We start from the raw sequence: 21,027 nt of genomic DNA on the forward strand, positions 1-21,027 counted from the left end.
AAAAAAACCCTTCACATTTCAAAGGAAAAGAAACATCAACCTAAACCCAATGAGAAAATCCTATCATATGCATCAAATGAAATCTCCTTCTATATAGTAGAAATTGAGATGCATGTCATCTCATTTCCTATGATTTTTCTATTCCTATACTATTTTTATCCTATGAACCAAAGAAGGCTCATATGATGTGGTGGTTGAAATGGGCGGTCTAGCGGAGTTACCTATATCCATTGGACTACGTAATTTATGAAGGCACCCCAAATTTAGCCGTTTAAAAAAAATCTTGGAGCAACTCCAGAATGGTCATCGTATCAAGTCGATCGACGGCGTAACCCCATATGTTGTTGCAGTCAAACGGACAGTTTTAGAGAGATACCAACGCACATCGGTGTGAATGATTTATGAAGTCTGCACCAAATCAAGCCCGCAAGCCTCCATATTTGCAGGTTGGAGAGCATTGGTTTGGAGCGCACTACATCGACCAGACGGGGAGTTCGGCCCAACCTCTTCCTCACACGCACATCCCAGTCAATCGTGTTGCCGTCCATATGGGTGTTGCTTCCGCCTGTGTCAATGACGCAATAGCGTCTTCGCCACAAAGAGCGTCGATGACTGGTCGCCGCCGCGTTTCACATCCATTGCCCACCCACGCACATCAAATCCATGTTTCCCGTCGGAGCTCATCCATTCGCCCCTTATGTAAACCGGGCCACCCTGCTTGGTGTCGTTACTCCTCACATATCTCCCCCTTCTTCGTTGCCGCCACACTCACCGCCATCGATCCCCTTCTCCAACGCCAAATCACCCCCTATCTTTTCCCTTCCCCATCGCCACCCCACTCACCCCATCGGCCATGTTGCGACAGCCGCTCCATTCTTTTGAACCTTTACCCGTTAAGATCGAAGAGGACCCCACTGAGAGGGGTTTCGGGAAAGGGCGTGACACTACTCATGGTGGGTGGAGGAGGACGTGCTCCGTAAGGCCGAATCAGTCGTCCGCTGAGAGTGCCTCACTGTTGCCCTCCGCTACTTCGACCGGGTGTCACCCATGTTGAAATCTAGTAGAAAAAACTTTTGTGGAGGAGGGCATGCTCTGTAAGGCCGAATCAGTCTTGGAGGCACGTCTGCCTTAAAAACGTGGAATTTCTCAACATCAAGGACCCACGTGTGTTCGTTGACCACATGGCTGTAACAGTGGAAGTATTCCCGCCTGCGAGGTCACTTACAAAAGGAGGAAGAGCATGCAGTTCTAATTCTAACAGAGAATTGTAGGTTAAATGGTTGTCAAATCCTAGTTGTCACCCATGTAGAAATCTAGTAGAAGAAACTTCCATTGTCAAGATGGGGAAGGAAGAGACATTGCAGTCAATGACAAAGGTCTCACATGAAAAAAAAGTTAAAGCCTACGGTTTATTACGATTCCGTGTTTGCATCTCGCCTCGCCAACCTATATAATATTATGGAGCACACTCCATACACGTTATGGAGGCTGTCAATATAGTGACTATGCTAGAGTTGCTCTTAATGATGTCAGTTTTCATCGGGCAAAAGATTTTTTTTATTTTAATAACGATCATTCCATAATTTGAGGAAGTGTTGAACAAAAATAATAATTTGTGGTAATTAAAGCCAAATTCATTTGTGAGCTATATTTTTACTGGAACCTAAAATTTAGTTTACCCATAGAATCATCAACAATTTTGAATTTATGGGAGAAATGATCTATTTAAAAATGGAAGGTCATCTCTAGGGGAAAAAAGTTGCCCGCTCCGTGGGTTACACGGGGAGGGCTCGACGCCACTCAATCGACATGTTGTGGGGGAGGATGTCCTTTTTCCTAAGAAGGTACCCATTTCAGCATGAGGGCATATGATGAGTTTTTTTCTTCTTCTTAACAAAAGCTCAAAATGGAGATAAGTATTAAGCCAAGCGTCTAAATAATGAATCGTTTCATTTATCACGGTGATATCTTCGGAATAAGATCCCGGTTGATTTACATGTTTAAGTGGATTTACTAAGTCAAGGCTTAATTTGTTTTTAAACAAGGAAATATAAGAGTTATTTTCTCCAGAAGGAAGCAAAAGAGTTTTGATCATGCACTAGTAAGTGTGCACGTGCAACGCACGTCTATTTGAACTAATAAGTATGCACACGCAATACGCATCTATTTGAATTAGCATATTATACTAAACTTAATGCAAGACAATTTATTCATAAATTTGAAATTTCCCTATAAAATACACGATCTCTTATTTCCAACTCGTACAAATAATTTGAAATATCGTTTCTTCTTAATCAACATGTCTCCTGTATTAAAAGACCACCCACTTTTCTCAATATATAAAATTCAAAATTATTTAGAAGATTCATCATGATTCTTCATATGCACACATTTATGCAAGTATAGTCACACATGAAAATGTCACTTAGGACAAGCTAAGGAACCGTTTTGTTGGGGAACGTAGCATAAATTCAAAATTTTCCTACGTGTCACCAAGATCTGTCTATGGAGAGACTAGCAACGAGGGGAAGGAGAGTGCATCTACATACCCTTGTAGATCGCTAAGCGGAAGCGTTCAAGTGAACGGGGTTGATGGAGTCGTACTCGTCGTGATCCAAATCACCGATGACCAAGTGCCGAATGGACGGTACCTCCGCGTTCAACACACGTACAGCCCGATGACGTCTCCCATGCCTTGATCCAGCAAGGAGAGAGGGAGAGGTTGAGGAAGACTCCATCCAGCAGCAGCACAACGGCGTGGTGGTGATGGAGGAGCGTGGCAATCCTGCAGGGCTTCGCCAAGCACCGCGAGATATGAGGAGAAAGAGAGGGAGGGCTGCACCAACAGGCAGAGATCAGATCGCGTGTTATGGGCAGCCCCAGGCCTCACTATATATAGGGGAGAGGGAGGAGGGTGCGCCCCCTCTATGGTTCCCACCCCTAGGGGGGGCGGCAGCCCTAGATGGGAAAGGGGAGGCGGCCAAGAGGGGGAGAGAGGGGGCGCCCCCTAGGGTGGGCCTTAGGCCCATCTAAGCCTAGGGTTTCCCCTCTCTCCTCCTTTGCTGCGCCTTGGGCCTTGTGGGAGGCGCACCAGCCCACTTAGGGGCTGGTCCCTCACCACCCTTGGCCCATGCAAGCCTCCGGGGCATGTGGCCCCACTTGGTGGACCCCTGGGACCCTCCCGGCGGTCCCGGTACGTTATCGATAAACCCCGAAACTCTTCCGGTGACCAAAACAGGACTTCCCATATATAAATCTTTACCGCCGGACCATTCCGGAACTCCTCGTGACGTCCGGGATCTCATCCGGGACTCCGAACAACATTCGGTAACCACATACAAACTTCCTTTATAACCCTAGCGTCATCGAACTTTAAGTGTGTAGACCCTACGGGTTCGGGAACCATGCAGACATGACCGAGACACCTCTCCGGCCAATAACCAACAGCGGGATCTGGATACCCATGTTGGCTCCCACATGTTCCACGATGATCTCATCGGATGAACCACGATGTCAAGGACTTAATCAATCCCGTATACAATTCCCTTTGTCTAGCGGTATTGTACTTGCCAAAGATTCGATCGTCGGTATCCCTATACCTTGTTCAATCTCGTTACCGGCAAGTCTCTTTTACTCGTTCCGTAACACATCATACCATGATCAACTCCTTGATTACACTGTGCACATTATGAACGATTATCATGAACAAGGAAATATAATAATAACTAATTTATTATTGCCTCTAGGGCATATTTCCAACACGTTTCAGTGCCAACAAATTCCAGTCAAGAATTACACAAGATCGTCATGAACATATACAGAGAGAAGTGACCTCTCTTTCTCCGAGATTGATCGAACAACAAGTTTTTGTATATATCTATCCGACACTACTACATATATACAATATAACATCTCTTATAATCCCTAACATCTAAAATCGATTTCAACTTCCACATGGCATTCTCCGTCTTTATGTATGACATGGTCAAGAAAGAATCCCGCCAATTCCTCTTCAATTGCTCGTATGCGATTATGTGGTATGACTTCATTCCGCACCTGTCACATCTAATTTAAAGAAGAGGGTCAATACTTATATATGAAAGAAACTCAACACAATTGATAGTAATAAAATAAAATTGTGAATATTGTTTATGTACTAAATGATATGAAATTTACCAAGACCACAAAATATCCTACATTCATCATCATCATAATCAACATGCAGTTTTTGCTTCTCTTGTATGTAGTCCAAGTTTTCTATCAGGAAAACATGTTAGCTCAACTGTAGATAAAGATGGTATGAAAATGCTCATATAAAATTACAATTGCCATGTATCTGCTGGACAAACAAATACACTTATGCAAACTTCAGGTTTTTTTAGTAAAACTTATGCGAACTTTAGTTTTTTTCATTAAAACTTATGCAAACTTCTGGGTTTTTTCAGTGAAACGTAATTTCATGACTGCAAGTAAGGTCTTGGTTCAGTGAATTTGTCTGTGAGTTCACTATGTAGTCGTGAGTTGGCCATGTAATAACCGGTAGTCAGTACTTAAAAAAACAGGGATGTCTGTTGCAGGTACGTGAAAATCAGTGAAAAAATAAAAAAAGAAAGAAGGCGAACGTCTCTGTGTGTGCTCCAACATTCCTCTGTTTCTCATTGCCTCATCTCTAGTTCCTGTACTTCTAGATGTGTCACCACCGGCGAGGTAGCGATGACAGTAAAAAAACAACACTCGATACTTACTTGATTAATGCGTGTGCGTGGTGCGTTCGCGTGAAGGCGAGAGTCTCCGTCGTTTAGGCGTGCGAGCAGCTGCGGCGACCGTGTCCTCTCACCAGCTGGGCGGCATTGTCGACGCAGGTGAGTCAGTCGTCCAGCTTTGAGGCGGCGGCCTCCACGCACCGGGATTAGCTTTGGACGACGTCGTCCACACGCGAGTACCGGACAAGCGTGTCCAACGGAGCAGCACGCGTCAGAGCTGAGGGAGTCGGCGGTAACTTCGGGCGAGTGAGATGGGGCCGTGATTAGCTTCACCTGCTTCACAGTGGCCGAGACCTGCACCGCCCTGGGACGATAATGGTTGGCGACCAGCCGAATCTACATGTATGGTTGTGGGGGCAGATTTTTTTAGCCCGTTTATACTGGTCCAAGATACTCAGCGTTGCCCCCACTTGAAGGACCTCTGCGGTGGGTGCTTGTCAGCGTGGATGTTGTGGATGGAGCCGAAGTCGACGCGGATGTCGGTGGTTCCCGGAGAGCATGCCCAGGATGTGGACGAAGTCGTTGCAGTCAGTAGAAGTGTGTTCGGAGGAAGCCGCAGCTCCTCCTCGCGTGTCTCCCATTGTGGCCCGCGTGGGTGGTGGGCTGGTGACGGCTCGCGACTCGCGATCACGATTCCCTGATAGGAAACGATAGGATGCACTCGCGATTAGTTTCCTAATAATTAGATGTGTTCGTGATTACTTATCTAATAGGATGCAACCATGATTAGTTTCTCAATAATTAGATGCGTCCGTGATTAATTTCCTAATAGGATGGGTTTGTGATTAGTTTCCTAATAATTAGATGTGCCCGTGATTAGTTTCTTAATACGATGTGTCCGTGATTATAGTTTCCTAATTGACCAAGCATGGACTTTCATATTTTCCTCCGCGGTGGAGTACGGTCAGTCAATGTAAATTGCTAAGTGTACAGAGAACAGATTCGGCTAAGGCTAGCCGTTAGATTAAGTTTAATGGGACTAATCATGCGATGATAATGTATCCGTATACATTTTGTGGGATGCATTTAGAGAAGATAATGTTTGCTTTTTTATAAGTAGTATAGATGTGAGGAAAATGCAAGCTAACTGGATTTTTTTCCGGTCTATTCAGCATCTGTCATGGCAGTACAAGGAACACTATAAAAAATAAAAAAGAAAATCAAACGCTGCGAGAGGGAACGAACATATCGACAAAGCGAATCTAACATGAGAGACACGAACAAAGGGCAGCCATCGTTGATGTCGCGATCCATGTCATCACCCACCCATATTGCAACTCATATTGCAAAACCCATACTTATCCATCACCACATTTACCAGCACACAATTCTAATAGAGGAAAACCACATGCATGTTCCTGTCTGGTGGTACCAGGGTGGGTGTGCCGAAAGTTTTGCCGGAGACAAAAAATGTCCGCCTCAATTTTCGCCGAATTCAAATAGCCGTCTCAAAAATACGTCACTGCATGTGGGCCCCATCTCACAATTTCGCTTTTTCCAAATGTTTGTAGTAGCATTTGGGCGAAAAAGCATGGCCTTGTTGCGGGCAAGGACAGCGGCATATTCACGAGCCAGCGGAAGTAGGCGGGCGGAGCCGGAATAATAATTGTGCACGGTGCAATGATCTCACTCGCCACGAGATCGCGATGTGTGTCTCTTTTATCGCTTCGGCAAGCCCAGGAGGAAAAGTCCGAGGGCCCACCACCACCACCGATCCGGCAAGCTTTGCGTCTGCCTTTTCCATGTGTGCTCCAAGTTGCATTTCTTTTCCTTTTCTTTTTTCTTTCTCAAGGAAAAGCTCAAGAGTTAAGAGGGGGTCCCACTTGGCATGGCCCGGGGGGCTCTTTCCGCCATTATCGTTCGGAAGGAAGATGACAAGTCGTGGATGAAAATCACCTTGGAAGCTTTCTACACTGGGAAGCCGTTTCAACTGCTACTTGTAGAGCGGTGCCGGCCGTTGGATCGGCCAGCTTACAGCCACGGAAATTGGAAGGCCGGAGCTCATCGTTGGCAAATGGCGACGGCAACGGGCAAGCGAGACAAAAACGATCCGATCCATCGTCCATCATGGGATGGGACATGGGACATGGAGCAAAGCAATAGTGCGAGGAAACATGGCGCCAGTGCGCGCGCAAAGCGGCCAATAATCGGTGGCATGAGGAAGAGCTAGCTGGTTTGCGTTGCGGGGCCATATATCCTTGATAGAGTAGCTTTTCTCGAGACGAACAGTGGCGATTTTGTCGAGTGGCGGCTGGTTTTTTGCGGTGATTTGCTTGTCATGTCAGCGCGAGGATCTCGGTTAAGGTTCGGACTGCCCAATAGTCATGGTTGTTGGCCGGTTTGGACTACTATAGATGGGTACAATTATTGGCACATGCATGTGTTGTGTCGTGCCACCGGTGGCATCAGATCGCAAAGCAGTGTAGTCTGCAGTGTAGTAGACTACACGGTGTCTCTGTTGCTCGCTTGCATAGTCGTAGTAGCGCCGTATTGCTTACGGCCGACGCTGCGACGCCGATCAAGCAGCAGCTTGGAATTGGAACAGGATGAAGAATAGCGTCATCGGCTCGCTTCAGTTCTTGTTATCCTTGATAGGTGGTCTACGGATCTGGATGTAATTTTTATTATTTTTTGTGTTAGTTACACTATCATAATTAAAGATAAATAGTACTGTAGATAGGAAGTTTTCTTAAAAAAAACAAAGCCGAAACGTAGAACCCAATGCTGTTGTCATCTTGCGTTAAACGAAGTGAAGTGATTCCCGTGTCGCGTTTGGCTTCATATATCAATCAAGATCGCCTAGCCTGTTTTTCCTGGAGATTCAAGCACACCATGCTCTACCTGGCCAGCAGTGGGCCAAGGATTCATGGAGAGTCGGTCCGCACGAACCGGCCGGTGATAGTGATACTGTACATCGCACTGGAGTCGAGCGAGAATGTGTGGTCTGATATGGATGGTGCGCTGCCACTACGGCCGGGCCATGCATCCGGGTGCGCTTTGCCGTCACGGAGGCCCTTGTCGGTGATCTTCCGGGAGAGACTTTACCAAGATACGCCTCGTCTCGTCGGTTCGAAGCCATGGTGGGGAGTGGAGAAGGAAAAGAAACCTCACTTGCTGCAAAGTCAGCTCTCTCTTTTCTATTTACCTTTGCTATCATCTTGCTGCGGGTGCTGGCTTTTTACGACTTGGCACACGGGCGCCCCTTTGTTTTCTCTTGTTGTCTTGCGGTGCTTGTGCAGTTGTGCTTCGTGGAATCGGATGCCTGGTGTGTCGAGTGTCAACGTTCGAGAAGGCCTCCGTTCCTTGAGAAACCGAGTAGCTTCTGTTGATCATCAGGGACTACGCAATCTGAGTACTTTTGTTCTTTGTAAGGGAAGACTACGTAATCTACTAGCATGAACGCAAACAAAATCTGGCTAATCTACTTGCATGAATACAAACAAAATCTGGCGGGTCTAGCAGCCAGCCGGCGGTATTCCAGAAAAGAAAAGAAAACCGTATTCTAGAAAAGCAGCCAGCCGGCCATGCACGACTCTCCGTTTCATGGCCGAGTAGCTGAACACAGGCAAATATTTACTACTACTAGTCTACTAGTACTATATTTATTAGCAGTTGGGACAGAGGGGACGGCTCTTTATTCCGTTCAAACGGGACTGCTGCATCAACACTGACTTTGAAACAATAATGCAAGAAAGACTTTTTTTTTACAGTTCGTGTAAATTGGGTTGAGAGAAAGAAAACTCTGTCGTCTTACCAAAAGTTCGTGTTTTCTAGTGGCGAGTTCTCCGAGGGATCCTTCCCGATGAGACCACACTAAAGAGAAGGCACATTGCATAAATTAGCCGATGTAAGATTTGCTTAGCCATGGATGAAGATCTACAACATGCACTCACGTACTGTTCCCATGCAAAGCGTTTTGGGGAGGAAGCCTTTGCGATGTTTGAGGTACGTCTACCAAGGTTACATCCGGACCCTTGGGCGCGGGACATTTTGTGTGATGACAAGTTCAGAGGCAAGGACCGAGCTATTATCATTACTATTATGTGGTCGATCTGGCACTCCAGGAACCGAATCAAGCATGAGGAAGGAGGATCCGATCCTGTCTCGTGTATGAGGTTGACAAAAGAAGCATTGGCCATTCTAGACTTGCCCAGAACTCTGGCAAGTGTATTACCATGACATGGGTGGTTGCCACCAGAACCGGGAGTGTTCAAGATCAACGCCGACAAAGCATTAAACTTTGATGGAAATTGTAGTGGTGCAGGTGGTGTTGCCCGGTCCTCCACCGGCCTCCTTGGTGCTTGGTGCAAACCCCATATGGGTATTTCAGGCCCACTGATAGCTAAAGCATTGTCAATGCGGGAGGGTGAGCATTCTGCGTATCTGCGCGGCTATATGCAAGTGATCATGGAAGTTGATTGCCTGTAGATGGTAGATCTCTGGAACACTCGCCACAATTTTCATTCAGTTGTGGCTCCTATCCTGTTAGGAATTGGAGACCTAGTTAGAGATTTTCAGCTTTTTTTTAATATTCTTCATGTAAATTGAGCAGCTAACTTCCGGCACATCTTTGTGCTAAGCATGCTTGCACACTGAACGTGACGGTCTGCTGGCTCGAAGAGACTCCGAGCTTCTTAGTGACCATCCTTTTGGCTGACTGTCCTAGGATTGCAATTATATGAATAAAGCTCATGACGTGAGTTACAACAAACGAAAGTGTCTTGGTAACCACTACGGCTGGTAGGCACAACTGAATGGGAGGAACCCGAAATGTTTAAGAACCATTACATCCGCGCTATTGAGTAGATTTTCAAATTATTTGAAAACAACTTGGAAAAGTTGATTTTTAATTGAAAAAGAGTTCATCAAATCGAAAAAGTTTACGCATTTGAAAAAACAATTCATTGATTTTTTTAAAAGTTCATCAGATTTAGAAAAAGATTTGACCGATTTTAAAAAAGTTCATCAAATTAAAAAAAGTCCATCCATTTTTGTAAAAAGAGTACATCAATTTTTCAACACTAAACTTCTCTGTCTCGGAGATGGCAACTAAGTGTGGTAAAAGCGCAACACTAAACTTCATTTTATTTCATTTTTCTCAACATTTCTTGAAAAAATGTGAACATTTTAAAAATGTGAATAATTTTTGAAAATTGTGAACAAATTTCAAATTCGAACAAACTTTATAAACATGAAGAATTATTGAAAAAGTGAACAAAAAATTGAAAAACACGAAAAAACATTTGAAATTTCGAATATATATTAATTTTCTTATATACGTTCAAAATTCTTATATGTATGTTAAAAAATTGTAATATAAGCTGAACAATTTTTAAAATGCTCAATGAATATTTTTGGGATATATGCTGAACAATATTTAAGCACACATTGAACATTTTGTGGTATATGCTGAATTTTTCTAAAATACATAATGAACATTTTTATGATATACACTGATCAATTTTAAAATACACAATGGAAAGTTTATTACAATAGTTGAACATTTTATAAATATAGGGTGAATTTTTTCTTAATATAGGGTGAACATTTCCTTAAAATATATGATGAACATTTTTGAATATAAACACGCAGTGGACTTTGTATAACACATTAAGAAACATATTAAAATAAAAATAAAAAATGGAAAAGGAAAGAAATAGAAACAGAAAAAAAAAGCAGCAGCGATACCATATCGTTTTGACTCTCGGGAGCGTCATATACGGTCTGTGCCACTCTCCCTCGCCGCAGCTCTTTACTAAATGGGCCAGCACATAATCACAAGTACACATAGGCACGTACTGGCACATGTAGTAATTTTCTTTTTGGACCACGATAAATGTCACACGTGTAGCACAAAGACATGACAACTCCAACCTTTTTTATGGCAAATTTAGTAACGTAGGGATGGCAACTTTACTTGTCAAGAATTTTTTCGGATGGCATGTTTTAGTTTTTCTGGTTTCCTTTTTCTTTTCAGATGAAAAGTTTAGTTGTAAAAAACGCCAGGGGCGGAGTTCTTCTGTGGCACTTATCATTTGGATTATTTTTTTTGCATTTCTAAAAATCTTCCTATGCACATACTCAACCTTACTTTACATATTTTTCTTAAAATTTTAACTGTGAATTTAAAAAATGTCAATGCGGTGTATATCCTTTGTTAGCGCAACTGTAAACAAAATGTTGATAACATTAAAATAATCTGTGACATTTAAGAACTATTCATGCATTTAAGAAAAATACATGTCACATTTTTTTAAATGGTATACAGTGACAAATTTTTACACAATTAAAAAATATTTTCTGCCATTAAAAAATGTGACTTTTAAGAAAAACATGTGCCATTTAAAAAATGTTTATACAACGTAAAGGAATGTTAGCTTAGTTATCAGAAAATGTTTCATTCCATTAATAAAACTGAATGTATATCTGATCTTTTTAGCATGTATTCAAAAAAGGTTTACAAAAATTTATTTTAAAAAATTTACATCATGTATTTGAAAAATATTCAATGTGCATAAAAAATTGTTAGCTTAGTTTTCAGAAAATCTTTCATTCCATTAAAAATAAATAAATATCTTAATTTTTAGCATGTATTCGAAAAGGTTTATAAAAATATATTTTTAAAAATATCCATCATGTATTTGAAAAATGTTCAATGTGCATAAAGAATGGTACGCGTGGATAAGGAAAATGTCCAATGTGTACTTAAAATGTAGACATCTGTTAAAGAAGGAAAAGAAAAAGGAAAAAAACAAAGGAAATCATTGGAAAGAGAAAGAACAACGAAAACTGACACAGAAAAATGAAGAAAAAAAAGCTAAAAGGATAAAAGATAAATAAAAATAAATATCAAGAAAATTGCTAAAGAAATACAGGAAGCTAAAAAACTGCAAGAAAAATTGATAAAAAGCAACACGGGAAATACGCAAAAAGATGCGCCTAGAAGACAGCTCCTGCTGGACGCAGAATTGGGTCGTCCAATAACATACTCGCATATTGCAAGAAATACCTTCCGCGTCAAGCCATCACTCGCACTTTCGCTTTTGTTTCCCTACAAATGGCTTTCGGTTTTCCTTTCAAGTAACCTTTAAGCTGTTTTTTCTTCTGTGAATAGGCTAGTCTTACTCATATCAGCATGGATTACACTCTGCTCGACAGAGTTTGGAGAGATTGGCACGGCCTTAACCCGAACCAAACCGTTGTATGAATTTCAACACGAGCATAATTTGCCGAAGAGTGACTAGAAGTATTTTGACTATGATTTACATGCGTGATACAAGATTGGCGACACCATAATTATGGCTTAGATTTCCTGCACCAGAGCGGTATATAGAGAGTGATCCGCGTTAGCATGTTGAACCATCTTCACTGGCTCCGTGCAATCCGCTTCCACAATAACCGGAGACCGGAGTAGCACGACTGAGACGCCAGGGCTAAACCCTCCATGTAGGTCATCAGCTCCGACTCAAGTTTCCGTTTGCCAGTTTCTAGGAACTTTGAAACTATAGATGTTTTGATTGCAAAGAAATGTCACTTACCACATGTAATGCATTTAAGGTGACCTCGAATAGTCTCTGAATGGCCACAAGTATCATGCGGCGTCAATATTGCTATAGTGTCATTTTTGGCAACATCTGCTAGAGTTGCTCTTATAAAGTAGACCAACAATATGCCTGAATCCGCCATTTTAATGCCTGAATTCTATCCAAATGATGAAAAGGTGCAAGCTGGGTCACATACCCAGACCTCTCACTTAAGCCTAACATCTAAAGCCGGAGGCCCTGACCGAGCCATCTGCCAAGTCTGGGGCTAACCGGTCCGACGCTTTCACTGGTCCATTTTCAGAGCAGATTGAGGTGACAACCTTAGCAGAACCACCTTCACGTGGTATGTAACGGCTATGGGTGCAAACATGTATCCCGCGAAGTTTACATACAGGTATGATATATCAAAAGCCAATTACGTGTTAATCTTGAGTAACTACTACACACGATCGACTTTTAATATACTTGTAGGTTCTGCTTGCATCCCTAATCGTGCGGGTGGTGTATGCTTCACACAAAAGGAGACAAATTGAGAAGTCCAGAGTTTCTCTGCGAAGCTCCTGTGAACGAGCCGATTAGAAATGTTGCAGAAAAGGTTCAGCAGGACATTACGTACACACGCCATGCAATGCAAACCACCCAAACTTGCTTTACATGTACACGTAAAATGTACCAGCCGTAGATACAAATGGTGAAAGAAACCCAACCAATCAAACAGACATGCACACAGACTCATCGGGCGGCCGGCGTCCGCGGCCGGTGTCCGACCACCCGATCGAAAAGAGGGGCTACCGACCGAGCTACTGGTAGCGCGTGGCGATGCGCAGCATGACGGTGGCCGCGACGGTGACCCCGTAGAAGACGATGAAGAGGCCGGTGACGTTGATGAGCCTGGCCTCGGTGCCGGGCGTGGCGCTGGCGCTCTTCTGGACGAGCCCCGTCTGCGCGGCGCAGACGCCGAGGAGGAAGATGACGAGCCCGCCGGCGACGTGCACGGGGGCCGCGGCGGCGCGCGTGTGCTCGTGCGTGCCGGGCATCCAGAAGACGGCGAAGCCGATGAGCCACTGCAGCGCGAAGAGGGAGATGGCGCCGATGCCGATCCAGGAGTGGAGGCTCACAAGGTCCGGCACCACGGCCACGTTGTGGAACTTGAAGGCCGCGTAGATGCCGAAGACGCCGAGGACGAAGGCCACCAGGTGCACCAGCATGTGCACCATCTTCTGCGCCCGGTGGTTCATCGGGATCGTCGTGTACACCAGTATGGCTGCACAAATGTTGTAAGACTTTAGCTACCACGGCACATGTTAATTTCGCCTAAGGATAATGTACCAATCGTATGCCAGTTGCGAGATGGATGATGAGCTTGGCAGGAAAACGTAGCGATCCACGGTGGTCATTATCGGCATCATCCGAGGTGACCTTTGGCATGGACGCCCACCCAGCACACTCATTGGCACTTCAGAATGAGACTGGTCCGGTGCTTTTGCGGCCACCAAACACCTAGAAAGCCCTACTACGTACCAATCTGGTCTAAAATGTAGTGTGCTGACACACTCACACCTTGTCTTTTTTTTTGCAATGGAATTTCGGCCATGTCAACAGCAGTAGCAACATCAACAGCTACACCTTCAGGTGCTTTTGGCAATTAATAATGATTCTGTTGCGACGTTTTGCTAAACTTCATGTACACTCATATACTTGTATATCTATCTCCCCTAAACCTTAGTTACGATTCCCACAAAAAGGTAAAGCTTGGTTAAGGACTTAAGGTCACTGTGTTTGGGAGTTGGTAATAAAGACGACATTGACAATTCAGGGCAGTGTGCATTGGACGTACCTTCACCGATGAGAAGAATGAACCCCCATGTCATCACAAAGGGATGGACCTGCATCACAGAAAGGAGAGATCAATACTGCAAGTGCATAAGGCCGGCCAGTTTAATCTACAGAACTGTTTCTGTAAACAAAATAAGAACAGAGAGATCGAGGAACTGTGCGTGTGCATTAACCGGAACGTACGTTGAAGATCTGCTCGGGGTCGTCGGACTGGATGTTGATGCCGCCGCGGAAGCGCAGGAGCCAGACGAGCATGAGCACGGCGGTGGTGAGGAAGAGCAGGTGGGCGAACATGGCCACGCGCGACGCCACCACGGAGTGCCGGTGGTGGCCGCCGATGATCCCGCCGATCGCCATTCCCACGCCTAGCTAGCTAGCTACCTCCCGCCCTAGCTTGGCTCTGGTCGCCGGCGAGCAGGGTTAGAATGGATGACGGGGATCAGTAAGCTGGCCTTTGTTCTTCTGCATGGGCGCGCGCGGGGCTGGGTTTTAACGTGGCCACCGGGAATCCCAGGTTACACCGGGGCGGAGGCTTGGGTTTGGTATATCGGCGAGCTGGGCGTGCGTGTTGAAAGCAAGGCATCTCCGGCTGTGTGTATGCGACGGTGATGGTGATGGTGATGGCTTTGCAATGCAGGGAAGCAAGTAATCCCCAAGAATGCTGACAGCATGTCGATCGACGACGACATTTTCTTCTTGAGACATATATCGCCGGCACTGAGCCGTAAGCATCAGAACGGGCCGTAAGCTAGCCTGTCGAAACGAGTCCAAAGCCATAATGCATGCTCTCTAAATAAGCCCCAGCAGTATCACCGGACCGAGCTCATAACAAGCCTAGCCACGCAAACACCTCCTCACGTGCCCGAGTTGGGCCAGCCAAGGCACGTGGGAGCCATAGCTTTGTTGTTGTTGTTTTTCTCACTTTTCTGTTCTTGTTTTTTGCTTTCTTTTTTTATACTTTCAAGTATTCTAAGTAAAATTATAACCAAAATAACTCTACATAAAACATTATTTAAATGTTGACCAAGCATTTAAAAAATGTTAAATGTGAATAGGAACAAATTACCACGTACGAAAAATGTATACAGGAAGAATACAATGTGTATGATACAATTTGATCATGTATATTCAAAATGTTAGAAATGTTGAATAAGTATTTTTTTTAACTATGCATAGAAAAAATGTTGACCATGTATTGAAAAATGATGAACTTTTGATCATGTATATAAAAATGTTAATCAAGCATTTGAAAAAAAACGTTGAACAAGTCTTTGAAAAATATTAATCAAGCATTCTAAAAATGTTAAATGTGTATAGGAAAAATATTAAACATGTATTAAAAAACTGATGATTTTCATACAATGTATATAAAAATATTAATCAAGCATCTGAACAAATGTTGAACAATTATTATAAAAAAGTTAATCAAGCATTTAAAAAATATTAAAGGTGCATAGAAAAAATGTTTACCATGTATAAACAAATCTTAGCATTTTTTTGGAAAATTTCAATCAAGTATTAAAAATAGTAAAATGTGTATAGAAAAAATGTTGACTATGTTTTAAAAAAATGTTTTTGAAAAATGTTAATCCAATATTTTCAAAATGTTTTAAATGTTTATAGAAAAATGTTGACTATGTTTTAAAAAAATGTTTTTGAAAAATGTTAATCCAATATTTTCAAAATGTTTTAAATGTTTATAGAAAAAATGTTGACTATGTATAGTAAAATATATTAAATTTGAGTTAAAAAATAGGTTGGATATATACGCAAGATGTTTAGAGAAGAAATATTAACCATGTATTACAAAACCAATAAAAATGTATTAGATATATAGATAAAAGTGTGTGTACAAAATCGATGACGCACCAAGGAAAAGAAAAAGAAAAAGAAATGGAAAAAGATAAATAAACAAATTAAACCAAAGAAAAATAAAATAAAAAAGTCATTGGAAACCAAGAAATAAACAAATAAAACCGAAGCAATACAAAGGAAAAAACCAGTAATAACAGAAAAGGAAATAAATAAAAACAGGGAAAAAACTAATACAAACCCGGTAAACTAGTGGAAACCCCAAGGGAAAACAAAAAAAAACAATAAAAACGTGAAAGAGACAAACAAAAACGAAGTAAAACGAAAAAATAAACCGTTGAAAACCTAGAAAGAAATAAAACTAAAGAAAAAGAAAGAAATAAGACAAAAAATAGTGAATATGAGGAAATAAAAAAATGTTGTAAAAAAAAGAAAAACCAATAGAAAATCGGGCGTTTTACCCTGAAATTTCCGCCCACTATACCAGGGTTCAAATCTTGTGTGCGCTCCAACTTTTCTTTTCCCTTTTTTTAAGTGTGCGCTAAGGGGCCGGCTCAATTACTTGTGTGAGGAGCTATTCCCTTCGGCGAGAATAGCTTTCATCTAGTTTAAGGCCAAATATAGGTCCCGCGAGGGGCGTTGCTGGGAGCCCTCCAATTCCTATCTGGTGCCCGCTTATCAGAAACTGGCGCACCCCGCCTGCCTCCTTCCACATCACTGTGTATCTAAATGGAACGATCCATAGATGGGGTTTTCTCCTCTTTTTTTTAAACCTTTCCATGACTAGGAATACGTTCATGTTGCCACTCTCCTCCAATGTCAATTTGCATTTGCAAAGTTGAATGCACATTTGAGAATGATCCCTGTAGTTATTTGATTTTTGTGTCAATAGTATGTGTTAGTCTAACCCACTCTATTATATTGTAAACATGAAAAATTTCATCCTTATTGCAATGAACGGCGAAGATGAGGTGGACGTCATCTGCTTTTAAAGGAGGTGGCTCCAGCAAGAAAAAAAAAGGAGAAATGTCCCGCTACTGCGGAAAATCGGTCGGGAATTAAGAGGTTCCGACAGAAAAAGGGAAGGTGTGTCATTGGATGGGGGTTTTGTGTTGAACCTAGGTGTTACAGATATTGCGGATAGCCCGTAGTAATGCACGGGCGTTCTGCCAGTACAAAATCTAGACGAGTTTGTGCACAAAATTAGTACGCATCGGATAATACAAAATCTAAAAAAAATGAGTTGAAGACGGGTTGGACGGACGAAATTACGGTGGTTATCACACAAATGTAAGGATGAGCCTCCATGTGGCATGTGAAAATGGAAATGTATCGTGTGCTCCCAGCGTTTTGGGTACCGAGTGAAATTTCGTGATCTCGCACGGTTACCGCGTTTACCGTCCCCCCTCGAGAAACACTCATACCGAGCAAAATATCTTGAATATTTTGAAACTTTTGAATTCAAACGCTCACTGTCAAGTTAATTGGACACCATCTCTTTTATTACCACAGAACTCGTAGTGGCCTGGTGGCAAAGGCATTCATATGTATCTATGTCCACGTCAAAAATATTTGAATCCAAATTTTGATTTTAAATTTCGTCGGGATTTTTTTCCAGAATTTCGCGGTTACCGTGGCGGTAACCGCAAATTCCGGTGACCCTTCAGTATAAAAAGTGTGATTGGGATCCAAAACCTTGCATGTTTCCAATGACTATGCTCAAAACACACACCAAGAAAACATGCGGAGGTTGCAGAAAAGCCGGAGGATCGTAACCGCAGCTGCCGCCACAATTTTGGTGGGTTGGCGATTCTAGAAGACGTGCATGCGTCCACCAGATCACTTTTCTGGGGCAGAGGGAATTTCGGATTGTTTCCAAATGACAGCACATGATCGCGTCCTGCATATGCAGAGCATGTTTCTATTCTTGTTTACACATGATGGCGATACTGAGGCTGCATTCGTGTTGCCTGACTAATCACTCTGTTCCAATTTTGTACGGAATCCTGCTCTAGCTACTACAAAGTTATAATCGATGTGTCAATTTGACCACGGTGTTCATTTCTCCGGAACTTGTATAGAGTGGCCAGCAATGTTCCTTTATTTTTTACCTCAAAAAAGTAGCCAGCAATGTTCCTTTATTTTTTTACCTCAAAAAAGTAGTCAGCAATGTTGATCCCACGGATCTCGGACCTGGAGGTTTGCGTGTTAACATGTAGTAATACGATGGATGGTGACTGACAAGGCTTTTCTATTACTTGTTCTACTTGTATACGTCATATTCTGAATTGACATGGTGTACCGGGAGAAGCTTGCATCGTGCATCGCTGAGAATCCGGCATCGCTGCCTGCACGTCGCCGTCCGGGGCTCCGGGCTATAAATGCTACTGTAGTACCTCGAGTTATTTATCCAAACCCACCGCAGCTGGGGCTAGGGTAACAGGTCAGTATCACATTTGAGTCATGTCACAGAAAACCATCAACTCTGAGACTAATTGGTAACGTAGAGCACGGACGGGTCATTTTAGCCGTGGAAACAGCGAATCCGACAGGTCGGGCCCACCTGTCGGGTCGACTGGCGCGGGCTGACGGGCTTTTAATACCTGCGAACAAAGACTCTCAGGTTTAGTCAAAAGCCTCCAAGCTTGCCGCGCCAGCAATGCCTGGTTAAACGCCCTGAAATCACGAAACCCCATTCCACCACTGAGTTTGTGCCTCTGAATTTTGGGCCATGCCTGCCAATAAGTTTTGCGCTTTCCCTCGAAAGCTCCCCACCAAAAATTTCTTACCATCCTATTAAGATCATCACACACGGACATTGGAAGAACACCCCCATCATATAAGTGGGGATAGCTTGCGCGACTGACTTGATCATCGCCTCTTTCCGGGCTAAAGAAAGTGTATCACCCCATGCAATAATTCTTTTAGTGAGCCTTGCTTGCAGATTTTGACACTTCCTTTTTGACATTCTACCTTAGCCGCAAGTGTATCACACCATCTCTTTTATGACAGCAGAGGCATCCTTGCGATCCAAAACCTTGCGTGTTCCCAATGGCGAACATGCGGGGAGGTTGCATGTTTCTATTCTTGTTTACACACCGTCGCGATATTGAGGCTGGATTCGTGGTGCCTGACTAATCACTCTGTTCCAATTTTGTTCTACTTGTATACTGAGGGTTTCTTTGATTCAAAGGATTCTCAAAGAAATTTTGGAGGATTCTAATTTTTAGGAATTTTTTCTATCTTGGTTGTTTGATTCGAAGGATTGTAAATCATAGGAATTTTTTCTTAGGATTCGTTTGCACTAGATTTCATAGGAAACATTCCATCCACTCAAACCTGTTTGAAAGAATCCTGCATTTTTTATGCACAATCAAGCACTCGTACAATCCTATAGGATTCAAGACGACATTCCACTCTAATCCCATATTTTTCCTATTCCCGCATTTTGAAAATCCTATGAATCAAAGAGGCTCTGAATTGGCATGGCGTACCGGGAGAAGTGTGCATCGTGCATCGCGAATCCTGCATCGCTGCACGTCGCCGTCCGGGGCTCCGGGCTATAAATACCAGTACCTCCGCCACCATTGATCTCTGCCTCACAGACACACACACGCACACAGACGACTCCACACAGAGAGACAGAAGAAAGGGATGGCGACGACCCGCGTGAGCCTGCTCCTCCTGCTAGCAGTTGCGCTCGCCGGCTCTGTTGCCGGGGCATCGGCCTTCACCTGCACGTCGGGTCCTTGCTACAACGGCACGGCCGCTTTCTACGGCGACGCCGACGGCGCGGGGAATGAAGGTAATCGTAACGAGCAGTACACTGCAATTCTATGCACGCACCTCTGCTGCTTATGTTGGCTTATCTGTTCCCATCCATTCTGCTGCTCTTTTTCTTTTCCAGCTGGAGTATGCGGTTACGGGCCAGCGGTGGCCAAGCCGCCGTTCAACGCCATGGTTTTTGCAGCAAGAGATTACTCGCGGACCGCCGTGGGATGCGGCAGATGCTTCAACATAACCTGTCGACACCCCGTGTGCAATCCTGATGGAGTCACGGTAACGTTCGCCGACTACTGCAGCGGCGGACCGTGCGTCGACAACGACGTCATTGAGATGAGCGGCCACGCGTTTTCCGCGATGGCCCTGCCGGGCCGAGAATCCGAGCTGCGCGCGTCACCCACTGTTCCTGTAACTTACCAACTGTAAGTCGGGGGCAAATTAAGTTTGATACGTCAAGTTTCTCTTCTCTGACATCTTTCTGTATGTACACTAACACTAGGATTTTGCAGAGTTGACTGCCGCTACTCATCCAGCATGGCCTACCTCGTCGACCCGACCGCGACATCGGAGCGCTTCACTGTCGTACTCCTGTATGTGCCAGGGGATGCCTACCCCGGCCTGCTGACTGTTCACTTCAAAGATGAGTCGAGCGAGGACTGGGTGGATGCTGATCCATGTCATCCCCGTCGGCTGGCACGGGGGGAAGACCTACTACGCGGCCTGAGCAGAGCTCACCTTAGACGGGTAATAGAAACGTTCAGTGCGGTCCGAGTGATGTACTCCCTCCATTTCAAAATATAGTGCGCTCACGCTTTCCGAGGTCCAACTTTGACCATAAATTTAACCAACGAGACCAACTGCGGCGGGAGAAAAAATTATGTAATTGAATACTTCTTTCGAATACGAATTCACTGATATAATTTTTGCTCCCGCCGCAATCGGTCTTGGTAGTTAAATGTACGGTCAAAGTTGAAGCACGTGGATAGAGGAAGCACTACATTGTGGAATTGAGGGAGTAGTAAGTAACCCATGATATCCTGGTTGAGCCTGTTCAACCCGACCACTGTAATAAAAGTACTAGCTGGCAGAGACTCAATTGTTTCTTATCTTGCTGTTAGTATGAGTGTTCGAGCATGAAAGTACATTCTGAAATCAGCCGCTATTGTTTAATGCATGATGAGTGTAACGTTAATTATAAAATTGCTTATGAGAATAGCGAGCGTGGCCTAGAAAAAAACACTAGATGGAACAAGGAACGTACGGACTATTAGCGATAGATCCGAACGATT

General features: G+C 43.7%; 2 protein-coding genes across 2 annotated transcripts; one reads left to right on the forward strand and one right to left on the reverse strand.

Annotated features, from left to right (window-relative positions):
- Positions 1-12,936: 12,936 nt before the first annotated feature.
- LOC119289180 (probable ascorbate-specific transmembrane electron transporter 2) lies at positions 12,937-14,675 on the reverse strand. Its single transcript, XM_037568570.1, has 3 exons — positions 14,327-14,675; positions 14,145-14,193; positions 12,937-13,571 (listed from the first exon to the last, which is right to left on the reverse strand). Exons 1-3 carry the CDS (start codon positions 14,498-14,500, stop codon positions 13,108-13,110), a joined length of 687 nt encoding a protein of 228 aa, XP_037424467.1. The 5' UTR covers positions 14,501-14,675; the 3' UTR covers positions 12,937-13,107.
- Positions 14,676-19,567: 4,892 nt separating this feature from the next.
- Positions 19,568-20,633, forward strand: LOC119289181 (expansin-B18-like). The gene is made up of 3 exons (XM_037568571.1): positions 19,568-19,760; positions 19,863-20,160; positions 20,248-20,633. The coding sequence occupies exons 1-3, from the start codon at positions 19,610-19,612 to the stop codon at positions 20,537-20,539; spliced, it is 741 nt and encodes a 246-aa protein (XP_037424468.1). The 5' UTR covers positions 19,568-19,609; the 3' UTR covers positions 20,540-20,633.
- The last annotated feature ends 394 nt before the right edge of the window (positions 20,634-21,027 follow it).

The sequence above is a fragment of the Triticum dicoccoides genome, chromosome 4A, assembly GCF_002162155.2.
Source record: "Triticum dicoccoides isolate Atlit2015 ecotype Zavitan chromosome 4A, WEW_v2.0, whole genome shotgun sequence".
NCBI classification, from domain to species: Eukaryota; Viridiplantae; Streptophyta; class Magnoliopsida; order Poales; family Poaceae; genus Triticum; species Triticum dicoccoides.

What these genes read in the sequence shown, in the direction of transcription:
- LOC119289180 (XM_037568570.1), bottom strand. Translation starts at nt 14,500, where the DNA reads ATGGCGATCGGCGGGATCATCGGCGGCCACCACCGGCACTCCGTGGTG. An exon ending in ACCCCGAGCAGATCTTCAAC is followed by an intron (nt 14,194 to 14,326) that starts GTACGTTCCGGT and finishes TCTGTGATGCAG; the next exon opens with GTCCATCCCTTTGTGATGAC. An exon ending in CATTCTTCTCATCGGTGAAG is followed by an intron (nt 13,572 to 14,144) that starts GTACGTCCAATG and finishes ACATTTGTGCAG; the next exon opens with CCATACTGGTGTACACGACG.
- LOC119289181 (XM_037568571.1), top strand. Translation starts at nt 19,610, where the DNA reads ATGGCGACGACCCGCGTGAGCCTGCTCCTCCTGCTAGCAGTTGCGCTC. An exon ending in CGACGGCGCGGGGAATGAAG is followed by an intron (nt 19,761 to 19,862) that starts GTAATCGTAACG and finishes TTTCTTTTCCAG; the next exon opens with CTGGAGTATGCGGTTACGGG. An exon ending in GTTCCTGTAACTTACCAACT is followed by an intron (nt 20,161 to 20,247) that starts GTAAGTCGGGGG and finishes AGGATTTTGCAG; the next exon opens with AGTTGACTGCCGCTACTCAT.